The sequence below is a fragment of the Monodelphis domestica genome, chromosome 4 (assembly GCF_027887165.1).
Source record: "Monodelphis domestica isolate mMonDom1 chromosome 4, mMonDom1.pri, whole genome shotgun sequence".
NCBI classification, from domain to species: Eukaryota; Metazoa; Chordata; class Mammalia; order Didelphimorphia; family Didelphidae; genus Monodelphis; species Monodelphis domestica.
This window is the reverse complement of record NC_077230.1, coordinates 9,152,206-9,176,125: the sequence shown is the minus strand read 5'-3', so window position 1 is coordinate 9,176,125 and position 23,920 is coordinate 9,152,206. Positions and strand designations below refer to the sequence as shown.

The window sequence follows — 23,920 nt, the reverse complement described above, 5'->3', positions numbered from 1 at the left end:
TACTTATTTAGTGCCATACCCATTGAACTACCAAATTTTTTTTTTTTACTAAATTAGAAAAAACCATAACAAAGTTCATTTGGAAGAACAAAATATCAAGGATATACACAGAAATCATGAAAAAAAATGTGAAGGAAGGTGGCTTAGCAGTACCAGATCTTCAACTATACTATAAAGCAGTGGTCATCAAAACAATATAGCACTGGATAAGAGACAGAAAGGAGCATCAGTGGAATAGACTTGGGGTAAGTGACCTCAGTAAGACAGTCTATGATAAGCCCAAAGATCCCAGCTTTGGGGACCAAAATGCACTATTTGATAAACTCTGATGGGAAAATTGGAAGATAATATAGAAGAGATTAGGTTGGGATCAACATCTCACACCCTATACCAAGATAAACTCAGAATGTGTGAATGACTTGAACATAAAGAAGGAAAATATAATTATATAAGGTGAACACAAAATAGTATACATGTCAGATCTTTGGGAAAGGAAAGATTTTAAGACCAAGTAAGAGTTAGAAAAAAAATCACAAAATGTAAAATAAATAATTTTGATTACATCAAATTAAAAAGTTTTTGTACAAACAAAACCAATGCAACCAAAATTAGAAGGTAAGTAACAAATTGGGAAAAAAATCTTCATAACAAAAACCTCTGACAAATGTCTAATTATTCAAATTTATAAAGAGCTAAATCAATTGTACAAAAAAATCAAGCCATTCTCTAATTGACAAATGGGCAAGGAACATGAATAGGCAATTTTCAGTTAAAGAAATCAAAACTATTAAGCACATGAAAAAGTGTTCTAAATCTCTTTTAATCAGAGAGATGCAAATCAAAACAACTCTGAGGTACCACCTCACACCTAGCAGATTGGTTAACATGACAGCAATGGAAAGCAATGAATGCTGGAGGGAATGTGGCAAAGTTTGGACATTAATGCAATGCTCTTGGAGTTGTGACTGGATCCAACCAATTCTGGAGGGCAATTTGTAACTCTGCCCAAAGGGCACTAAAAGATTATCTGCCCTTTGACACAGCCATAGCACTGCTGGGTTTGTACTCCAAAGAGATAATAAGGAAAAAAGATATATACAAGAATATTCATAGCTGTGCTCTTTAAGGTGGCAAAAAATTGGAAATTGAGGGGATGCCCTTCAATTGGGGAATGGCTGAACAAATTGTGGTATCTGTTGGTGATGAAATACTATTGTGCTCAAAGGAGTAATAAAGTGGAGGAATTCCATGTGAACTGGAACAACCTCCAGAAATTGATGCAGAGCGAGAGGAGCAGAACCAGGAGAACATTGTACACAGAGACGCATACATTGTGGTACAATCGAAGGTGATGGACTTCTCCATTAGTGGCAATGCAGTGAACCTGAACAACTTGGAGGAATCTATGAGAAAAAACACTATCCACATCAAGAAAAAGAACTGTGGGAGTAGAAACACAGAAGAAAAACAACTGCTTGATTACATGGGTTGAGGGGACATGGTTGGGGATGGAGACTCTAAATGATCCCCCCAGTGCAAACATCAACAACAAGGAAATAGGTTCTGATCAAGGACACATGAAATGCCCAGTAGAATTGTGTGGCGGCTATAGAAAGGGATGGGGGGAGGGAAGGGAATGAATATGATTCTTGTAACCAAGGAATAATATTCTAAATTGACTAAATAAAATTAAAAAATAAAGGGGTGAGGAAAAGGAATAAAATGGGATAAGGGGGAAGGGAGAAATAGAATGGGGTAAATTATCTTTTTAAAAATTATATTTTTACTATGCAAAACATACTTCCATATTGGTTACTGTTGTAAGAGCACTACCCCCCCAAATGGAATAAATTATCTTACATAAAAGAAGCAGGAAAGAGTTTTTACAGTGGAGGGGAAGATGGGAGAGATGAAGAGGGGAGAACTTGAACCTTACTCTCATCAGAATTGGCCCGAAGAGGGAAGAACATGCACAATCAATTTGGTAGAAATCTATCTTACCCTTTAGGTAAGTAGCAAGGGAAGGGGATAACAGAAAGATAGGTCAAATTGGAAGATTTGGTGATCAGCAGATAAACACTTTTGAGGATGGACAGAATGAAAGGAGAGAGAAAACAATAAACCAGTGGGGGAACAGGTGGAGAGTAATACACAGTAATCATAATAGTGGGAAAAAAAGTACAGCTCTCTCTAATAAAGGCCTCACTTCTCATATCCATAGAAAAAAAAGAAAAAAGACAGATTATACACACATTTCCAACCAATGACAATATACAGCTATAGAAAGCAGGCGTAGAGAACTGAGAGGCTAAATGAATTGCTCCAGTCATAAAGCCAGTAGGTATTAGAAGTAGCACTTAAATCCAAGTCTTCCTGGCTCCTAAACCAACTTGTTCCACAACACTTTATTGCCTCTATCACAAAGTCAAGTTGTGACAGATTATAGAGGGCGTCAAGACCATGCAAAGGAGTTTTAACTTTACTCAGTAGGCAATTGGAGACCAACAAATATTTTGAGCAAAAGTAGCATGATTTTATATCTATGTATCAGAAAAAATAATCTGGCAGCAACTTGAAAATTGTATTGTTGATGATGAATAATTAAGTTGTCTATAGTTTCTAAGAAATGGAGGGGAAACTACTATCCCCAATCAAACAACTGCTCTGGGACAATGAGTGAAATTCAGATTAGAATTGGAAGGCACTAAGCATAAGGATGCTTCAGAGCCACATGATAACTTAGCTTAAAATGTGTATACCTTTTGACCCGCTATTAGATTGATTTACTACGGTGATCAGGAAAAAAGAAAAAGGACTACGTTCTAAAACATTTCTTTCTGGGGAGGTAAAGAATTGGAAATTGAAGGGATGCTCAACTGATAGAGATCCAGGCCTGGAGACTGAAGGTCCTGGATTCAAATGTGACCTCGGATACTTCCTTGCTAACGTGAGTCTGGTCAAATCACTCATTACCTAGCTCTTACCACTCTTCTGCTTTGGAACCAATACACAGTATTGATTCTAAGATGAAAAGTAAATTGAAGGGGGCTCATCAGTTAGGGAATGGGTAAACAAATTGTGGCATATGATTGGGATGGAATATTACTGTGCCTTAAGAAATGATGAACAGGTTAATTTTGGAAAACCATGTAAAGACCTACAGGAAATTATGAAGAGTGAAATGAACAGAACCAAGAGAACATTATATGCAGCAACAGAAATAGAAACAGTTTGAGGAATGAATTGTGTATGTATGTCCATATCTAGAGAAAGAACTGATAAATATAAATAAGTAAGATATAAATATTTTTGGTCAAACGATGTCTTCTCTAATGGAGGAGGGGAGGAGTTGGGTGAATTAACTGAATATTCTAATGTAACAAATAGATGAATATTTTAAAATATAATGTTATCTGTGTTTTATCGTATTTTTACTTTTTTTGTTTAAAATTTTCAATTTGATCTGGTTCAGGCCACACTCAGGAGTACTGCGAGTTTTCATGTATTTGATCTCTCCCCTGGGGCAGTTTTTTAATAAAATGTTTTTATTTTGACTTGGAGTGTCATTTAAAAAAAAAGAGGAATTCTGATACTTTTATCATAGAAAAAACCCTACTTCCCTCTATCCATTCCCAGATGCCTTCTTTTAGTGTTTCTTTTTTACTCTATACTAAACGTACTGACTGCTCAACCATAGTCGACATTTCTATCACGGTGTAATAGAAACATAGCTTCTGAAAACTGGAAGTGATGTTTTGAATCATGGAATCCAATGTCTTTATTCGACAGATGAGATAATGAATTGCTCAAGTTCATAGTGCAAGTTAGTGGCCAAGGGATCTAAGAATCTCTCTCAGCTTCCAGTTGAGTGTTTCCCCCCACTGTATCATGGCATACATAGTCAATATCCACTGAAAACACTATATGAGAATATAGTAGATTGTCTTATGTTCTGAGGTGGTAGGGCATTCCGAATTGGTTTAGAACTATGTGGGAAACTACTTTTAATTCTGAATCAAGTTCCTCTCATGTATATAAATCTTCAGAACAGACTGTACTGTTCTGAACATGGCTAGTAAAATATTTGTCCCACTGGAAGTTGGGATGAAAACCTTTTGAAGCACAGGAAATCTTATCCTCATCTTCATTTCTTAGTTCTAAGAAAGCTTACAGAATAATTATCCCCAAGACTATAAGAGTACTTTCTGATACTATCAGATTAAAACACAAGGTCAATCACACAGGATTTAAAAAATATTCATCCCTCTATATTAAAACCAATACACAAAGAGAGACCATAAATTGTCTGCTAACCATCTGTTCAAATGTGGGAACGAACATCAAACTTACCAATGATTCCTCCAACATCAAACAAAGTGGAGAGATCCCCAGCTTTTTTGGCATCAAAATGGTCTAAGTAAGTGATAAATAGAATATTTGATTACTATAATGACTCCCCCCACCCCCAAATCAGGAGGTAAAATCATAACAAAAAGTCTTTCAAAAGCACACATATACAATGGTTAGAGCTATGTAATTTTTTTGGTTTAAAAGCATCATATTGAAATTGAGACTATCTTGTTAATCTTGATATATTGAATTAATCTAGACTACATCTTGATTAAAACTATCAATCTAAGTTACAACAATTAAAAAAATTTATATTGTCCATTGAGGTATAGAATCATAGTGAATCAACGCAATTAATACTCACCAAGGGAGTAGTATAGTTATTATCTTATTTCCAAGGACTAGGCTCATAGTGCCAGCATTATTAAATATTTACTATTACAGATTCATAGTAAGAGGTTCTAGTAATGCCCTCTATTTTGAGACCTGGAGTCAGAAGCATCCTGTTGCAAATGGGTGCTGCATCAAAATAATATATAACTTAAGAAAGAAAAATACTTATACTTCCAACAAAATGAATACTTACCTACATTTGTGATATAGAGTGGCAGCCAGAAAAGAAACGTATAGCTGACCAGCTTGGCAAATAGCAAACAAAGAGAAAACTCTATGACTCCCTGAAAAACAAAGAAAATGAATGTTTTTTTTTTTAAATCCTGCATTTCCAGCAGGTTTATGTAAATATATTAAGAAACATTTAATTTCTTTCCTATAGTTATTTTTTCTGAGATTTAGTTTTGGGAGCACTTGATCTATAAATATAAACAAAAGATAGCATAATCTATCCAAAGAACTAGATCAAGCAAAGTCTAATATATACTGGTCTGGAGCTAGTTTCATTTTTTTAGGGCCCAGTTTCAATATCATTATAGATGACTATAAATGGCCTGATTTTCATCTCAAGTAATATTTACTCTATTAAAAACTGGCTATCAATAAAATTCCTAAAGCCTTTATTTATTGAGAATCAAGTCTATTTATTATGTGTTCCATGGATATTCCCATTTAACCTTGAATTATTTAAACAATTAAAATATTCCCTGACCCTTCTACCTTATCTTGCAAATTCCTTATCACTATCCCCTTCACTGCCAAATAAATTTTTTTCCTATATCTTATGCCTACATGTCTTCTACTCCATGAAATTTGGTTTCTTCTCTGACTACTAATTGAAAGTGTTTTCTCAGAGATCATTCAACCATCATATCAAATAATATTTTTCTACTTCAAGTTCTTATCCTCCTTAACCTCTAATTTTTCTGCTTTGACTTAGGAGATTTTGCTGGTTCTCTCCATACTTCTGTAATTGCTCCTTGTCATCTTGCTCACTCTCACAGTTTCAATTCTCATTTCTATTCAGATAACTATCAAGTTTTTAATCTCTCTTTATGACCTCTTTTCTGAACTTTGGATCCAAATTTCTAAAACCCAAGACATCTCTACTTCAATTTTCTGCCCATTCAACTATCTCCCTTATGATTTCATTATTTCATCCCTCATCCAATTTTGGGGGGGGGGGTAGTGGTGGTGGATTATTTTAGACTTTTCATTTCTCGGGTTGAATTAGTTCTCAAGTCTTGTTAATTACATCTCCATAACATCTTTCATATTCAGCTTATCTTCTTTATTTTTGCTTAGAACTTTATTACTTGGATTATTTTAATAACTTCATTATAGATCTCTCATTCTCTACTCTTTCTCGACTTCAATTGATTTTCCAAGTTGCTCCTAGATTAATTTTTTTTTCCAACCCTTACCTTGCATCGTAGAATCAATACTATGTATTGGTTCTAAGGCAAAAAAGTGTCAAGGGAAAGACAATCGAGTTTAAGTAACTTGTATATATTAAGTAATTTGATTAAGTAACTTGATTAAGTATTAAGTAACTTGTATAAGTATTAAGTAACAACAAAACAAAGTCCCATGGATAGTTACTCAAACAGTTAAGTAACAGGGTCACACAGCTAGGAAGTGTCTGAAGCTGGATCTGAACTCGCGGTCTCTCCACTTCAGTCCTGGCGCTTTATCCACTGTCCTAGCTGCCTCTAAGAGTCATTTTTCAAACGCACAGGTGTGCTACTTATGCTCAAAATATTTGGTGGTCTCAGTTGCATGCCAAGTAAAGTTCAAATGTCTTTTCATAGTAATCTGTAATCTGTAATCTTCTGTAATCTGGCGCTACGAAGCTTCATTTCATTATAGAGAAGGAATTAAAGGTTGTGGCAAGAGCTGAGTTAGGAGCCAGGAAGATCAGGATTTAAGTGCTGCCTCTAATACAGAGTGGCCTGATGACCAGGCGAGTCACTTTCTGCTACCGGCGGCTCTCTATGGCTATAAGTTGCAGAGAAGGTTCTGACTCATATTTTGGTGGAGGGTCTTTTCTCATCTGAGAATTCTAGATAGCAGTGAAATCAAAGGCTTAATCCTATATTGCATTACTTTTCTTCATACACTCCTCATTCCAATAAGCCATGATTCTTTGCTTAGACTATTCCTTTTTCTCTGTAATATATTACCTCCTACTCAATTCAAGCCTAACCTCCATGCTGCTGCCTCTCTACATGCACTCCCAATTACCTCCTACCTTCTCCTTCAAACCTGCCATCAAACTTCATTTTGCACGTTTCAAGTCCACTTATAATGCTGTATGTTCTAGTTAGTATTTTTGTCTTATTCTTCTGCTAAACTGTTAGCGTCAAGAAGGCAGTGTGTGGGGCTCTTCTAGATTTTGCATCTCTCCCGATACCTAACAGTGTTCTGTGCAGAATATATTCCTAACAAAAATGTCCTGAATGAATTATGACCCAAAACATCATACCCATAAACAACCTTCCCTTCTCCCTAATAAGACCTAAATTCTGACCCTTAGAGATCTCTACATAGGGTAACTGGAGCTACATATATCAGATTGCCTGGATGTAAGTAAATGAAAGTCCTATAGACAGTTGTCTAGGTTTTGAAAGATAAATTTCAACGTTGGAGAAAATATACATAGGAACAAAATTTCTGAGTTATTTATAAGAACTTTGTTATTTAATTTACTTATTTCACCTTATTTTCCTTTGCATGGTCTAAGTTCTAGGCAAAAAAGAATCACTAGAATGGACTCACTTCTTAACATCTGAAATGCGTGTCTTCATTACCACCTTATTTTTCTTTAAGGCTTCGCTCAAATGTGATCTTTTTCTGACCCTTCTATATTTAACTATTCTTATTGCATGCTGCTTGGATTTATTTCTCTTTGTCTCAATCATTCACTATCTTGTATTTTTTTTTGTACATGCCAGAACAGGTCCAGCCAAATATAAACGCTTGGAATAGTGCTTTGGTTCTCTCTATATACTAAGTACCTAATACTTAATATTTATAGGAAAATAGTAACGGGGGGGGAGGGGAAGAGGGGGGCCTCTAGTTCCAATTTGGCAGGAACAGAATTTTCAGCTCTTAAATTGAATCTTTTAAATGTCTTCCCAATCTATGTTTGTGTTTCCCACATTTTGAATGTGTTAAATTTATGCCAAGGGGAAGGGTAGAATCTTTCTAAATATATAAACTGAGTAGCACAAAGCAAAGACCTTTGCCATCTAACAGCTGATTTTGAAAAAGCATGCTAGGCCTCCATGTACCATCTTTGCCTTTGCCCCTTTCTACATCTTATAGTTTGTAGTATTTAAATTTATTTTTATTGGCCCATGAAGATTCTGTTGAACTAGTCAAATAATTCTAACAAAGAATTTAAGCTACCAGAAACTCATTCTCTAGCATCTTAGAAACTTCCCTCCTCCCAATTCCTTTCCATCCCATTCTTGGAGCTCCTCAATATACACAAGGCAGAAAGTTACTAAGATATAAATAAGAAACTTGTTTTGCCTCATCATTCCACCCTACTCTTCATCATGCTTCCATTTGAATTTTCTTTTGTTTGCTAAAGAGGAAGACTCTAATGTGCCAAAGAATCTGTGAGTATTTATTAGATTTCTACATTTCTTAAAACACTTCTACTATGGTTTCTTGCCTTAAAATCTTCTTTTCTTCCTTCTTGAATTTATTTATTTATTTGTTTGTTTTGAAAATTTTATTTAGTCAATTTAGAATATTATTCCTCGGTTACAATAATCATATTATTTCCCGCCCTCCCCTCCACCCATCCTTCCCGCAGCCGACGCACAATTCCACTGGGTTTTACATGTGTCCTTGATCAGAACCTATTTCCATGTTGTTGATGTTTGCACTAGGATGTTCATTTAGAGTCTCCATCCCCAGGCATTTCTTGATTTTATTTAGGACCTTACAGCTTCATACTTCTTTCATTATTAGTCTAAGATGGCAAGGAAAAATAAGCCTGACAAATATAAAGTTGCTGAGAACTTAATTTTAACTATTCCTTCAAATTCTTTGAATTGTCATTTAAATTAAGCAATATTTCTATATTCCCTTTAACACATTAATAACATTAAATGCTTATCTATATTTATTTGCATGCATGTAGGTATGTATCATATCATAATATTTTAAATTTATTTTCTTTGCTCTATAAAATTCATAAAACAAACTTTTTAGTAGGACAATTGAGTAAAACTATTCATTAATATGTATAATGAAATGATACCATATCTAAGACACAAAATAGATATTGACCTTTTGTAAAAAAATACTCACAGGTATTCTCAAGGCACCTAGGAAACTGATTGCCGCCATTCCATTTCCTCCATCACCGTGCAGTACTGTGACAAATTTTGGCTGAATTGTACCATTTTCGCCATCTGATAACAAACTCTGAATCTCTGGATCCTATTTACAAATCCAATTTAAAAAAGAAAGATATTCTATTTTACAACTGATTTATACTGATTGTATTACTAAATTTCCCCTCAAATCTCTCATTACAGTATAAAAGGGATCTTACTTTCTTAGAGACTATTCACATAGAATTTAAAGGTTAGAAAGTTTTAATAATTGGGAGGTTGAATTTGGGGCTAGCAATAAATTGTAATAAAAGCTAAATGCTGCCTGCCTGAGTGGTAAGGTGCTCAGCACCACCAGTTGGCAAGAATTATAAACTGGGTTGGTGGAAAGTGTATCAACACTGATGAATGGTTTTTTGAAAGACCAAGCAAACCACTGGTAGTAGCCCTTTCTGTAGCATAATACTTTACAATGCTATGATCAGTGACATCAAAATACTTCTACAATGCTATCGATTTGTAATTTCATCAATGTAAATATTCTTTAGAGTCCACGTCTTCCAATAAACCTTCTATTAAAGTTCTACCCAATATGCCTGCCATCTTCCTGTTTGGCTTTCTGTGGGTGGTAATGGAGCAAGCAGGATGTATATTAGTTGAATTTCTCTCCCACTATGTTTCTAACCCACTTCCTTTTCTAGTCATATATTTATTAATATCTTTTGCAAAGTATTAATATCTTTTGCAATGCTTCTTATTGAAATGCTGCATCCAATTCTCTTCTACCATGAATCTCTCTATTGCCCTTTGAGTGACTTTGAATTTTTCCACAAACTATGGTAGTTTGCGTTTTGTAGTAATATAATATTCCTGGGAAAACTTGAGATCTTTGTTTCAAAGAGAGGCTTGTTATCATTAGTTGGTTTCCCAAATGCAATCCAATCATCTTTTTCCATTACAGTCTAAATTAGTTTTCTGCCTGTAGAATCAATCCAAATATGTGTTCCTGAAACAAACCTCAAATTCTGGAAAACTTCCTTCCTTCATTCTTAGTTGTTGTTCTCTGGGTAGTCAGGGAGAATTCTTTTGTACAACTATGAATCTTGATTAGGAGTCTTTGCAATAATAGGGGGCTGGGTACAAGGTATACCAGTCACATCAAAGTAGGCTTGAAGGCTTTTCTTGGAAATGCCTCCAAAATTATAACTCTTCCAGATATTCCTATTTCTGTCAATAACATCATCATCATCATCATTATTATTATTTTTCTTTTTTTTTTTTGGCTCTCAGAGATCATCCTGTACTTCTCACTTTTATTCAGGTCTTCAGATTATTTTTAATACTTCCCTAATTGTTCTCCAAGTCTCAGATCTTTTTCCATGTGCCTGCCATAGTAAATACTCTTAAGCACAGATCTGACCATTATTACTCTCCTTATAAATTCCAGGGGCTCTCTGTTGCCTCTCTAATCAAATACTAATTTCTCTGTTTAGCTCAATCCATTTTAGATGCTTCCTATTCCTTCTAGATTCAAATATAAGCTCCTCCATTTAGATTTTAAAGTCCTTCACAACATGACCTCAATCTATCTCTCTAGCTTCATTGCATACTGCTCCCTATTTTATACTCCTGGTCCAACTGATGTGTCCGTCTCTCTACAGAATTTGCAACTTTGCACTGACTGCCTCCAATGACAGAAATATACTTCCTCCTCATTTCCACCCCACTTCCTTCAATTTATAGACCTTCTACATTAAAGTTTTCCTGATTTCTCTAACAGATGATTCTCTGCCTCTTTACTTTGAGTTGAACTACCTTATATTTACTTTGTTTATATTCTATCCATATGTAAGTTCTTATTATATCTCTGTTTAGAATGTAAGTTCCTTGAGAATAGGAATCATTTCATTCTCGGTATTCATATCCCCATGCCTAGCACCCAGTGGGAACTTAGGCAGCAATCTCATAAAAGACCCCAATTTTGCTTAGTGGTTTCATTTTCTTTTCTTTTTTTTTAATTGGATCTGTGATTTCATCATTTTAAAAAATTCCTATAAAGTTGTAGAGAACTCTTGTTACCTCTGCATACCAGTAGCCATTACATATCTTACTGCTTCGGAAAGTTTTCTAGACTACCAAGAGGTTGTGATTTGTATTAGTGTCACACAGCCAGTGCAACACTCTCTTTCCACTACATGAGTAGTGCCAGTCTGCCTATGATTATCTTTAATAATTATCTTTATGAACTATTTGGTACAAATATACCAGTCCTTTAAAACAGAACTTGTATGTGTTTAGCTCATTATACATTTATTGAGCTCCTTCTCTGTGCAAATTACTGTGCTAGGTCAAAAGGATGAATAAGAAATACGATAGAGACATAAACATAATATTTGGTAAGTGTGTAAGAGATAGAAAATATTGTGAAATATTCGAGGATTTCAAAGATTACTTCCAGCAGTGGAGATCGGAATTTTTTTTTTAGAGGGATTGTGCCCTAGCTCTATCCTAGCAGAACTGACACATTGGAATTGTGATCCTAGAGAAGATTTTTGAGAATCCTTTGCATAGCAAGGAGATCAAAATAGTCAATACTTAAAGAAATAATCAGACTTCATTGGAAGGTCAAATATTGAAGCCCTAGTTTAAATACTTTGGCCATGTAATAAGAAGACAGGAATGAATGGAAAAGACCCTGATGTTGAAAAAGAATGAAGGCAAAATGAGAAGGTGATGGCAGGGGATAGATAAGTAGGGTCTTGGAAACAATGAACATGAACTAGGACAGACTTTACGAGATACTGGAGGATGGAAGGACCTAGAGTGCTATGGTTGATGGGGTCATGAAGACTTGGACCTGATTCAATGCTTGAACAATAATAAAATTCAGCTAGCTGAATCTTCATCAGATTTTGGGCTAGAACACCTTACTTATTAAGTGTTAGTTCAAATATACATGTAATATTAGCATTAGCATATTAGTTTAATAAGAAGACTTCAAAAACCTTTAGTATCTTGACTTAGATTTTTACTACAAATAATAATTTAAATCCTTTTTGGTACCTTCTATTTCCAAACCTTGCAAATCATGTGATATTTGTGTACTTTAGGAAATCCATCACATATTTACTTTAACTCATGACTGTTGGAATTTATATTAGTGTATTATAGGTACAACTCACTCAATAAATAATAATAAAATAATAAAACAATTAGGCAATAAATATCTGTTGGCTAAAAGGGTGCCTATGTAAGGAATGCTTGCATGCCAACATGCATAAAAAACAATGAATGGCCTTTCAAAGTAAAGCTAATTTTCCAGTCTACAAGGAAAGAGCAATGCTGGGAAATGGAGAGAAAAGGTAAAGTAGGAGAAAAGTGATACATCCTAATTAATGTCTGGGAAAGCGGAGATGCCCAAGACAGTAACAAGTACATTGAACAGACAAAAATCTTCTTTCCTATTTCCAAAGATTGACTTTGTCAGTGTGTGTGTATGGAGTCGTCCCTCCCCACCTCTTCAGACGCCATCCCTGACATCCACATGAAAGTCCCAAGAATGCACAGGAAAAGGGGTCTCACGGTATAGAAGTCTCTGTGATTTGCTATGGCCAAAGGAACCATTCCTTCTCTGGTAACCAGCCTGGGGGTAATAAGACTCTCTGAATTTAGCTAAGTGGGAATGTCAGTGTCACTCTATTGCCCAGCCTGCACTTGCAGGCAGTCTGGCACCTTCCAGAGTCTGAAATGCAAGAATCTGAGGGCAAATCTATGCTTTGTGGATGCATCCCAACAGAAGGAGCACGTAACATAAAGGGGAGGGAATGGGGGAGGGGGGGAGATGCTCTGGTAAAATAGGGCATTTAGAGAAGATGGGCATCACCAAGGGAACTCGAGTTCGCTTTTGTCCTAAAATCCACAGGAAAGAGAGCAACAGTAGCAGTCCTTACAGGAGTCAGGATACGGTTTCAAAAGAGTCTATGCACGTAGGGTGTCATTTCTGATTTACGTACTAGTAAAAGGAGTATAAACTGCAGTTAGTGTTCATTTCAAATCTTAAAAAATGCCTATTTTTGTTTTTCAGGATAGAATAAAAAAACCCAATAAACTACCCAGGCCAAGAGTCGCCCACAAATGTAGACAAAGGCCCCCAATATAGTGATATTGAGGAGAGTCACGGGTAAATGTTATTAATCTAATTATAATCGAGCTGGGGCTAGTTGATTCATTTATATTTTCTATTCATTATTTTATATGTATCACATATTATTTCTATTCATATATATTTTTTACCAATGACACGTAATATTGGTTTTCCACACAAGTTTTCCCAAGTTACGTGATCAACCTCATCTCCCTCCTTTTTCTTTTCCCTGCGCGCATTCTACAGGTTTCATCATGCAGAACATCGTCCCACATTGTTCACTCTCGTAGGTGAGTCAGCTTATAAAAGCAGAACTGCCAAACCCAAACCCAAATAAACAAGTGGAAAATGGGAGGCTTTGATCTGGGTTCTGACTCCAACAGTGGTTTCTCTAGAGGTGGACAGCATTCTGCGTCGAAGTCTGGGACTGCTTTAAACAGCTCGTGTGGCAGTATTTAAGCATATTAGAGAGACGTGTCTAGCCTTAGCATCAAATACATATAGCAAGGAACAGCCAGGTGCGCAGAGGATAGAAAACCAAGCCTGGAGAGGGGAGGTTCTAGGTTCAAATCTGGATTTAGAGACTTTTAAAATTATACATTTAGAATTAATGAATTAACTAATTAATTAATTATAACTAACAGATATAATTAATTTTATAATTATATGTAATTCTATATAATAAATAATAATAAAATTGAATATAATCTAATTAAAATTATACATTTTTAAAAATGTCTAAAAGCAGTATCAGTAAATGGGAAACTCTCATCTGTAGTATTTTCCCTTGAGATCTGACCAACTAATAGAAATGTTTAAATATTTGGTAATTAGGATCTCCTTTCAGATACAAATCCCCATCTCCACTCTCTTAAAGTCTCAATTGAAAATGTGCAGTAGCCTTTACACTTAAATTTCCTGAACAGATGGAACATTTGTATGCATAAATGCAGGCTTGTTAAAGTATATCAATCCTTTTCTAGCTTCCCACTTAAATGGGAACACAAAAAGAAAAGAGAGCAGAGTAAGCAGAATTAAAAACTACTAACAAAGCAGATGAAAACATCTGCAATAAAGCAGATGTACTTTAGACAGTTGTCAAGCATGTGTCCTACAATACCTCTCAGTGCCGCCTGGACCAGATTGTAATTGGGAAACATATAACAAGATAAATAAAAAGACAATAAGCACCGATAATAAAAACCACGTCACCATGCAGCCTGCAGGATTCCTCTTATATGGTATTTATTTTTTTAGACCCTCACCTTCCCTCTCAGAATCAATACTATGTATTGGTTCCAAAGCAGAACAGTGGTGAGAGCTAGGCAATGGGGGTTAAGTGACTTGCCCAGGGTCACACAGCTAGGAAGTGTCTGAGGCCACATTTGAACCCAGGACTTCCCATCTCTGGGCCTGGCTCTCAATCCACTGAGCCACCTTGAAGCCCCCACCTATATGATTTTTAAATGAGTTTAACACCACTGTTTTCGATAAGTTTTTAATCTAATATATTAAAGAAATCCTAAAATCTTTCCAACCATAAACTTTTTTCTTTCTCTATTTAAACCCTTTTCTTTTTCTACTCTATGTAGTACTTTTGCATACTGTGGGAAAACAGTTTATTTTATTGTGGAAAAATTATTATATTGTTAAATCCAACCCAATGTGATTAAAGGTAGTCCACACCCATGTGGCCTGACCTCAGAAACTGATGGCAGGAAATGGCTACAAAGGATTCGGAGTTCCCCAGGTCCTGGATCCACCCAAAACATTCTTGTTTGGGTTGTCCCACCACAGGTCTGGCTTGGGGTCCCCTCAAGCTGGTGTCTTACATCCCTTGTGTTTTGGTCTTGTCCAAATTGTATTGGATTTTTTCAGTTGACTCATGGCAACCGTGCTTGTGTGCAGACACCCTTATCTTAATCTTTTCAAAGGTAAACCTTCCAGAGCCTGGAAAGGGGGGATCTTTCCAGCCAGCTCTCCTCTACCAAATGGCTTCATACATTTCTTTCTAAAACTGGTTCAAATGCTGGGATCTGTTCTCATGAACGCCAATGTCTATCATGGAACTTATCATATTCTTTACCATGCAGCAAAGCACTCATCTTATTCCTCCCTCTCTTCCAACATAATGTCTTATAAACTTTTGGAGAATAGGAATATTCTTTCCTCAACTTTGCATTTTCCCCCAGAACCCCAACGGAGTGCATAGTGGTAGACACATGCATAGTAGGCATGCAATAATGTGTTGGATTAAGGACTTCATTCTACCAAATTTTTTTTTCCAGTGATGGATTTGGGGCAAACTTGTTTCAGGGAAATGAGAAAATATTATGTGATTCTATGGAAATGCTCCTCGTTTATGACTTACCAGATTTTTGCTATTATCCTTGGTGTACAGAATTTGTTTTTGCACTCTGAATCTGTTTGTTCCATTCTCATAGCTTTTGGAGCTCTGGAAAAAACAAACATAACACTTCATTCCACATGTTAAAGTCAAACAATTCTTGAACCAACAAAGAGAATAAAAGTTGAACTCACTCTTTTTACAAGAGCTATAATGGAGATGATTAAACACCAAAAGGTGTGTGTGTGTACATAAGACCACTCATCGACGTGTATTGGGCACATGGTGAGAGTAGTAAGAGTCAGTTACACCCCTACAATTTCAGTAGATGAGTCACCAAATTGATATAGGTGTTCCTCACATTGCTGTAAATCACCACTCACCCACACCTTCCTAAGCTTCTTGCTCTCGTTAATGTTGTCCATAGATACTTCATAGTGCAATTGTCCCATCTGCCAAAGGTCTTCTTCTAGGTCTATTTATATATTTTATAGGCAATAGTATAACCTCTTCATTTATATCCTCTACCTCTTGCTATATTCTTCCTTTCCAAAATATATATTTTCTTTAAAAAATGTCTTTTTTGTAAATTTACTATTAGCAATAAAACAATCAAATGAACATATCTAACATGGGTCAACATCTTATTGAATCCAATGAGTTAAATCCTCCGTAAGTTCCTGCTTAGTTCCCAGAACATTTTGCTGTTTTCCATATTTGATATTCTGGTTAATGTCCAGTCACACCTCTAATCACCTTTTCCCACACCCATCCCATGATACTTTGCCAGCCTGAGATAGTTATAGGAAACTAGAACAAAGGGCATTTCATAAAAAGAGAAGGCAAGGACAATAAAGAGTTTTCAATCTAATTATAAATCTTTTTCAAACTGTCCCTTGATCTCCTGACACACTAGGAAAGGGATCTATAGCTCCAAACTTATGGCACCAACATTAAAATCTAGGGTCTAAAAGTTTCTTTTCTTGGTCACTTCCCTGTCCATGTTGGTGGGGTAACAGCAAGTGTTGAAATCTAGGGAATGAGAGATTCACAGTATCGGAGCCAAGTATGTCCCTCCTTATGCCTTTCTCTTCCATTTCAGTCCATGCCAGCCTGGCTTTATCAGCCTATGTTTGTGTCCTCAGCCAAATATACACTTTTCAAGTGATACTTTTTATATCAACATTAAAAATATGCTCCCTCTTACTTCCCAGGTAAGTACTTTGTGTCTCACACTTTACCTTTTGGGTTTACTACTATTTTTATTCTTGAAGAGTGCCATGTTCCAAGATTTACAACCAACCATGCAACTTAACTAGGAGAAGAGTTACATTAAGGCTATGAAACTATAAAAATCCCCGTTTTCCATGTCTTCACTCTCCAATCTGTCTTTCACAAAGCTTCAAAAATTATCTTCTAAAGTCATAGTTCTGATCATGCCATTTCCCTGCCTGAAAGTCTCCAGTGGCATTCCATTGTCTTCAGTGGTTTCCTGTGTATTTTAATTTAAAATCTAAGAATTTTTGAATTTTTTTGTTTGAGATTGTATTTTTATAAAAATCCAAGAATTTTGAATTTTGTTTAAGATTTTACTGTTATAAAAAATCAAATATTTTGATTCTGTTTGAGAAAAGATCTTCAAGAAAGAAGCTTGAAACTTTTATATCCAGAGAATGAACTGTTGCAGAAAGATGCTGAAAACCTACACTTCATCAAGAAGATCAAGAATGAACTTTGGATATGATTGATTGGACTGAACTTTTGATTGAACATTTATTGTAATTGTACACATTTATGCCAAAAGGGACTGCCGGTAATTTGGCTTTCTGTCAATGCGCCTAGCAAAACATTGGTTTTGCTTTCTTTTCTATTTTCTCTCTCACTATTCTAATTCTCTTTTAAAAAAATTGAATATTGTGTATATCTATAGTTAGAATTGAATTCAGAATTACAAAATTGATTATGTTGTTTGATCAGTGGGGAGACTGGTCTCCCATGATCATCAGGGGGGATTGTAAACCTTAAAATTTCTTAGACTTATGAATGTTGGAAATTTCCCCATTGGGAAATTTCATACTTGAAAAAATTTCCTACTGATAGTAAGAACTCTATTGGAATATGAAACTCCTTGGCATGGGAGGATCCTTCTCCTCCCTACTTAAAGACTACTTTAGGACAGAAACCTTTTGCTAAACAATGGAAAGGGCGTTGACCTATGCTTAAGCATAGAACAGGAAGTTCTTTGAGTCATGATTGATTTTAGAATTGATACAATAGAGATACTTGGAATGACAGAACCAGGTCTTAGAACTTATAATCTCCACCCTACTCAGAGTAACAGGATTTAGGAAGGGCTTCAGCCAAGATCAAGATTTAATTATTTGAGAATATGACCTTCAACAGACATGTGCAAAGGAGACAGACCTCTGGGCGGTCCTGGGTTAAGCTAGAGCCACCATTGGCACAGGGGAGACATCGACAGTGATTGGTAGATATGAGAACTGAGGGGAGGGAACTTGGATTGTTGGCTTAAAGATAGCGGGGTCTGAGGAGGGGGGAAGTTTTTTGCTCTGAAGGAGGTCTGAGAGGAGAGAGGTCCTGGAGGGAGAGCTCCTGGAGAGGTCTTGAAGGAGGCTGTGGAAGGAGAACTCAGAAGGAGTCAGGAGGAGAATTCTCTGGAAACATTTCTTGAAAGGAGGCTCTCTTGAAGGGGGAGCCGGAGGTTGGCATGAGAAGCCTTACCTAGAGAGATCTTGGGTGAGTGATAAAACCAACTGACTGATTTATCTCTTAGGACTGAGGTCTAGGCCTTACTGGCTTGAGGCCCTTCATTCTTATTCCTTTCTTCCTTTCTCTCTTTTTCTATTGATTAATCAGTGTATTATAAATTAAATTTCTCTATAAAACCCAGTTGGCTTGGGCATATTCATAAATTGGGAATATATTCCCTGGCAACCATCTTATATTTATATAAAACCAAGACACAGTAGAAAACATTTCAGCGGTCATAATTGTTATATATTTCCCTTGCCCCCAAACATTTTAATTACCACAGTTTATGGCTCCCACTCTCTTATCTACAACTATTTAAAGCTCAAAACTATTTTAAATCTAACACCTGCCTATCATTTGAAGTGTCCTACAAGCTGCTTCTACACTATCTCATACTACTGCCCTTCAGGTAATCCATATTCTTGTCAAATTGAATTATTAGCCAATATTAAGGCTCACTATTTTATATTCTACCTTTCTGTGCTTTTGGATAAACCATTGGAAGCCATCTCTACCTCATGGAATCCTTGTCTTTCTTTAGGGTTCAATTCAAGTCACTTGTCCAAGCAAGTTAATTAGTTCCTTCCTCATTTTGCCTTGTGTTATATATATGCATTTGGGTCCATGAATCCCTCCAGTAGAATGAAATCCTTGCTGGTATGGTCTGGGTTTTTTTGCATCTCTCCAGTGCCTCACATAGTGCCGTGCATGTAGGAGACACTTTATAAAAGTTGTTTTGATGGAATTGAAAGATGCCACTTTGGTATATTCTTGGGAATAATATAACTGTTGAAAGCTTCCTGAAATTTCCCTTCTTCCTTTTCTCCCTCCCTCCTTCCCTCTGTGCCTCCCTCCCTCTCCCTCTCCCTCTCTTTTTCTCTAGACTGGGCCTCCCCATCTCAGCCAACTTGTAGGTGCAACAACCTATTTATGGCCCTGACTTCACTCCTAAGTGACCTGGAAGCTCTGACCTGTAGCAGTTTGGTCTTGCTTAGGCAGCCTAGTTTAGTGGCCCTCTACTCCAGGGGCCTCATTTTATTCAAGCTGGACTCAGTGTGAATATCTGTCAGCTAATATAGCTCAGAATTCCTGAAAGCAAGCAGTCTACTAGCCTCAGTCTTCCTAGTAGCACAGATCACAAGCTTGGGCAAATACAATCAAGTCTACTCCATTCTTCCTTCTCAATTAGGAGTCTTGTGGTCTGTCTTTAGTGCCTCTCTCATACATCTTTACTGAGGAATTGAAACTCCAAGGACAATCTATGTGACTGACTAACTATATGATGTCAGAAAAGTAGAGAATCTTTATCCATTTCAATTTTCCTGTATGTAATCAAGAATCTCACCGTACTGTCCTCTTTTATCCAGAGATTTGATGCACCTGATGTAATATATTCCATGAAAAGAAGCATTTGGAGGACCTTACCATCTAAGGAGAATTCCTCTTATATTTAGAGCCATTCAAGACATCTTCCATGACAGTAGCATCGCCTCTAGCATCTAACTCCCTGTTTATGTCTTCCTTGATTTTAATCCGAGGGTTACAATATAGTTACCTCTGGTTGTACAAGGTATCTTGTATGATCTTAACCAATGCCTGAGAGGGTCCTTTTTGGAAGAATACCTTTCAGGCACATTTTGTCCCAAGTCAACCACTTATCTGTCAAACAATAAATAAAGCAGGATTGTATGTTCTTTACATTTTTGTCATTTGTGTGTGACTATAAAAATGTGATCTGCTCTAGAAACTCATTTGCAAAACCTACTCTTCCTTTTTTATTTTTTCAGTTATATTTCTGTATAGCTCACTCTCAAAACTTTGAATGAGAAGAGAAAAGAAGCCCATTTAAATTGTTGATAGCTTTTAGGCAGTTATTGATGTCCTTTTCATTGCATTTCTTGAGGAATAAATAATTTCTGATCCTTCCTTTCAGCTATCCTTCTTTTCTTTTGATATCTTCTCCTCAGACAAAAATCTTGAAATCAATTCCATCCGTCAGTACTTTCAGATCTGTGTAACACCCAGCCCACATTTCTTCAGTGTTACTTGATCTGCTTTATCTTTTCTTCTCAACCACAGGATGGGTATTACTATTATTTTCTTGGGTGTTGGTATCCAAATGGGATTGTTCCACCATCACTGATGATGAACAATGTGTTCTGCTTTCCCACCTTAACCTATGAATTCTTGGAGTGAAGTGCCTCGTCTAAATTTCATGACAAACTTTTTCTGGGGACCTGTTCTCCATTTGATATGGCAGATTTGCCACTTGTCTTCATGATATTGCAAATGTTTTTGCATTCGAAGCTATTATTGACTTTGGCTGTCAGGCCACCTACTTAACAAGGGGATCGATTGTTCACTCACAAAGTTTCTAGACTCTTTTAGCCTCTTTATCATTGGTAAATGTTTTGTAGTAATTAAGCTTTGGAGGAAATGATGCTAACTAAAGTCAATATTTATGCCAGCCAAACAAGGAAACGTTTAGAAGTCAGAGCCCAGCAATGCAAGATTAGGAGACTCAGAATGTGGTGGGACAATTGCTACAAAGGAACCGAGTTAAGCTGTGAACCTATTTCTCGTCTCCTCCCCAGAGACCAAAAGGATATAAAGGTTTTCACTTGTTCGGGTAATTTGTGAGTGAGGAAACTCACTTTACGTGTATCGGAGCCTTACAGTGAGGGCTGGAGTGAACTGTGCTGGGTCACACATTCAAAGGGTGTCAGAGATGAGACTCAAACCCAGGTCTTGCCAGAGCGGAGGCCCAAACTGTAACCATCACCTAACACTGCCCATGACTAGATATACCAGTTAAAGAGAGGCCCCACGTAGTAGAGGAAAGAATGTGGGATTTCGAGCCAGAAGAGCCCTGGTTTCAGTTCCCATCTCAGCAGCTTACATACCTTCTTTAACATTTCTGAGCCTGGGCTTATTCACTTCTTAAACACGTTATTCACTTATTAATAATGCTTGCAGTATTCGGAGAGGCAGTGTGTGGCATAACCAGCCAATCAAGAAGTATTTATTAAACGTGCCAATGATGTGCTAGGCACTGTGCTAAGTGTTGGGGCTACAGGTGCAAAAGGGCAACAATTCCTACTAAAATAATGAGGTTACGGGAAAGATCACAAGTAGATAGAAAAATATCCTCATTGCAAATATATGAATTAAAGGTACTGTTAGATAGGACATAGTGGATAGAGAACAAAAGTGCCAATTGGGTAAGTAGTCCAGATGGTACTACAATTTAATTTGGAGGGCTTTATGGAGCTCTTTGGAGAATTTCTCCATTAATGCTTTATAACGATCGTTGGGAAATAAGATACAATTATTTTTGTGACAAGCTTTTTGCAAAATCTTATTATAGGGGGCAGCTGGGTAGCTCAGTGGATGGAGAGTCAGTCCTAGAGATGGGAAGTCCTAGGTTCAAATCTGATCTCAGACACCTCCCAGTTGTGTCACCTTGGGTAAGTCACTTGAACCCCATTGCCTAGCCCTTACCACTCTTCTGCCTTGGAACCAATACATAGTATTGATTCCAAGATGGAAGGTAAGTGTTTAAAAAAAAATTAAAAATCTTATTGAGAGTATTGCCATAGGAGTTGAACAAATATATATATTTTAAACCTTTATTTTCTGTTTTAGAAACAACTCCAAGACAGAAGGACAAGGGCTAAAAAAAAATGGGGTTAAGGGACTTGTTCAGAGTCACATAGCTAGGAAATATCTGAGGCCAGCTTTGAACCTAGGTCCACCTGATTCCTGGTCTGGTGCTCTATCCCCTGTGACACCAAATGTCTTGTGATCAAATGTTCTTGAATTTTTTATTGAGTTGCTTCTGGATGCATAGTAGAAATAAATACCACAAACTCCTTTCTTTGCCTCTCCAAGGAGAAAACTGAATGTCACCCATCCATTTGGCTTCAGCTTCTTTCTATCTTCTAGTTCATATTATAGTGAGAATGATAAAATTGATATGTCACTTCCTTTGAAAGCAGAATAGCTCACATTTATACGGTGCTCTAAAGTTTGAAAATTCCTTTACATGGTATGTTATTTGAACTTTGCGATATCTCTGTGAGGCAGACATTGTTATTATCCCCATTTTGTGAATAAGAAAACTGAGGCTGAAAGAGGTTAAGTGACTAGGCTAACATACAGCTTGTATATGTCAAAAGCAGGATTTAACCTTGGTTTCCCCTTTCTCTTCTCTAACTAGTCTAGGATCTCACATTTACTTTTCTTGTTGCTATAGCTAGCATTTCTAGTACAATATTAAATAGTGGTGATAATGGCCCTCCTTGCTTCACTCCTGACTTTTTGGGAAAGTTTCTAACTTATTCCTATTGTAGATGATACTTGCTGATAGTTTTAGGTTGATACTATTTAAAATTTTAAGGAAAGGCCCTTCTATTCCTATGCTTTCTAGTGTTTCTAATAAGAATGGGTGTTGTATTTTGTTAAGGGTTTTTTCTGTATCTATTGAGATAATCATGTGATTTCCATCAGTTGGGGTTATTGATATGGTCAATTATGCTGATAGCTTTCCTAATATTAAGCAGCCTTGCATTCCTAGTATAAATCCCACCTAGTCATGGTGAATGAGGATATCACATTTAAATAGTAGGAACTAAGCTAATTTTATAAAGGAAAAAAATAGTGGGCTTATTAGTACCTTTTGTCCCCTTCTCCAGAATTCTGTCACCTTCATAGTATAAGAAGAAGAAGAATAAACTCTGAGGTATCACCTTATACCTAGCAGATTGGCTAACATGACAGCAAAGGAAAGTAATGAATGCTGGAGGGGATGTGGCAAAGTGGGGACACTAATGCATTGCTGGTGGAGTTGTGAAATGATCCAACCATTCTGGAGGGCAATTTGGAACTATGCCCAAAGGGCAATAAAAGACTGTCTGCCCTTTGATCCAGCCATAGCACTGCTGGGTTTGTACCCCAAAGAGAAAATAAGGAAAAAGACCTGTACAAGAATATTCATAGTTGCACTCTTTGTGGTGGCAACAAACTGGAAAATGAGGGGATGCCCTTCAATTGGGGAATGGCTGAGCAAATTGTGGTATATTATGTTGGTGATGGAATACTATTGTGCTAAAAGGAATAATAAAGTGGAGGAATTCCATGGAGACTGGAACAACCTCCAGGAAGTGATGCAGAGCGAAAGGAGCAGAACCAGGAGAACATTGTACAGAGACTGATACACTGTGGTACAATTGAATGTAACAGACTTCTCTACTAGCAGCAATGCAGCAATCCAGGACAATTCTGAGGGATCTATGATAAAGAATGCTATCCACATGCAGAGGAAAAACTGTGGGAGTAGAAATACAGAAGAAAAACAACTGCTTGATCACATGGGTTGAGGGGATATGATTGGGGCTGTAGACTCTAAATGATCATCCTAGTGCAAATATTAATAATATGGAACTAGGTCTTGATCAATGACACAAAATTGCTCATTGGCCAAGAGAGGGTAGTGGGAGGGGAGGGGAAGAACATGAATCATGTAACCATGGAAAAATATTCTAAATTAATTAATTAAGGAAA

General features: G+C 36.6%; 1 protein-coding gene across 5 annotated transcripts in view; it reads right to left on the bottom strand.

The window, feature by feature from the left end:
* Window positions 1-23,920, bottom strand: part of SLC37A1 (solute carrier family 37 member 1) — a 183,831-nt gene that overhangs the window by 35,471 nt on the left and 124,440 nt on the right. For all 5 annotated transcript variants that reach the window (XM_056826006.1, XM_007493189.3, XM_007493188.3 and 2 more), the window contains 4 exons: window positions 15,611-15,694; window positions 9,070-9,201; window positions 4,937-5,027; window positions 4,351-4,413 (listed from right to left, as the gene is read on the bottom strand). In XM_056826006.1, the coding sequence (XP_056681984.1) occupies window positions 4,351-4,413; window positions 4,937-5,027; window positions 9,070-9,201; window positions 15,611-15,694 (370 nt within the window). The remainder of the gene's footprint in view (window positions 1-4,350; window positions 4,414-4,936; window positions 5,028-9,069; window positions 9,202-15,610; window positions 15,695-23,920) is intronic.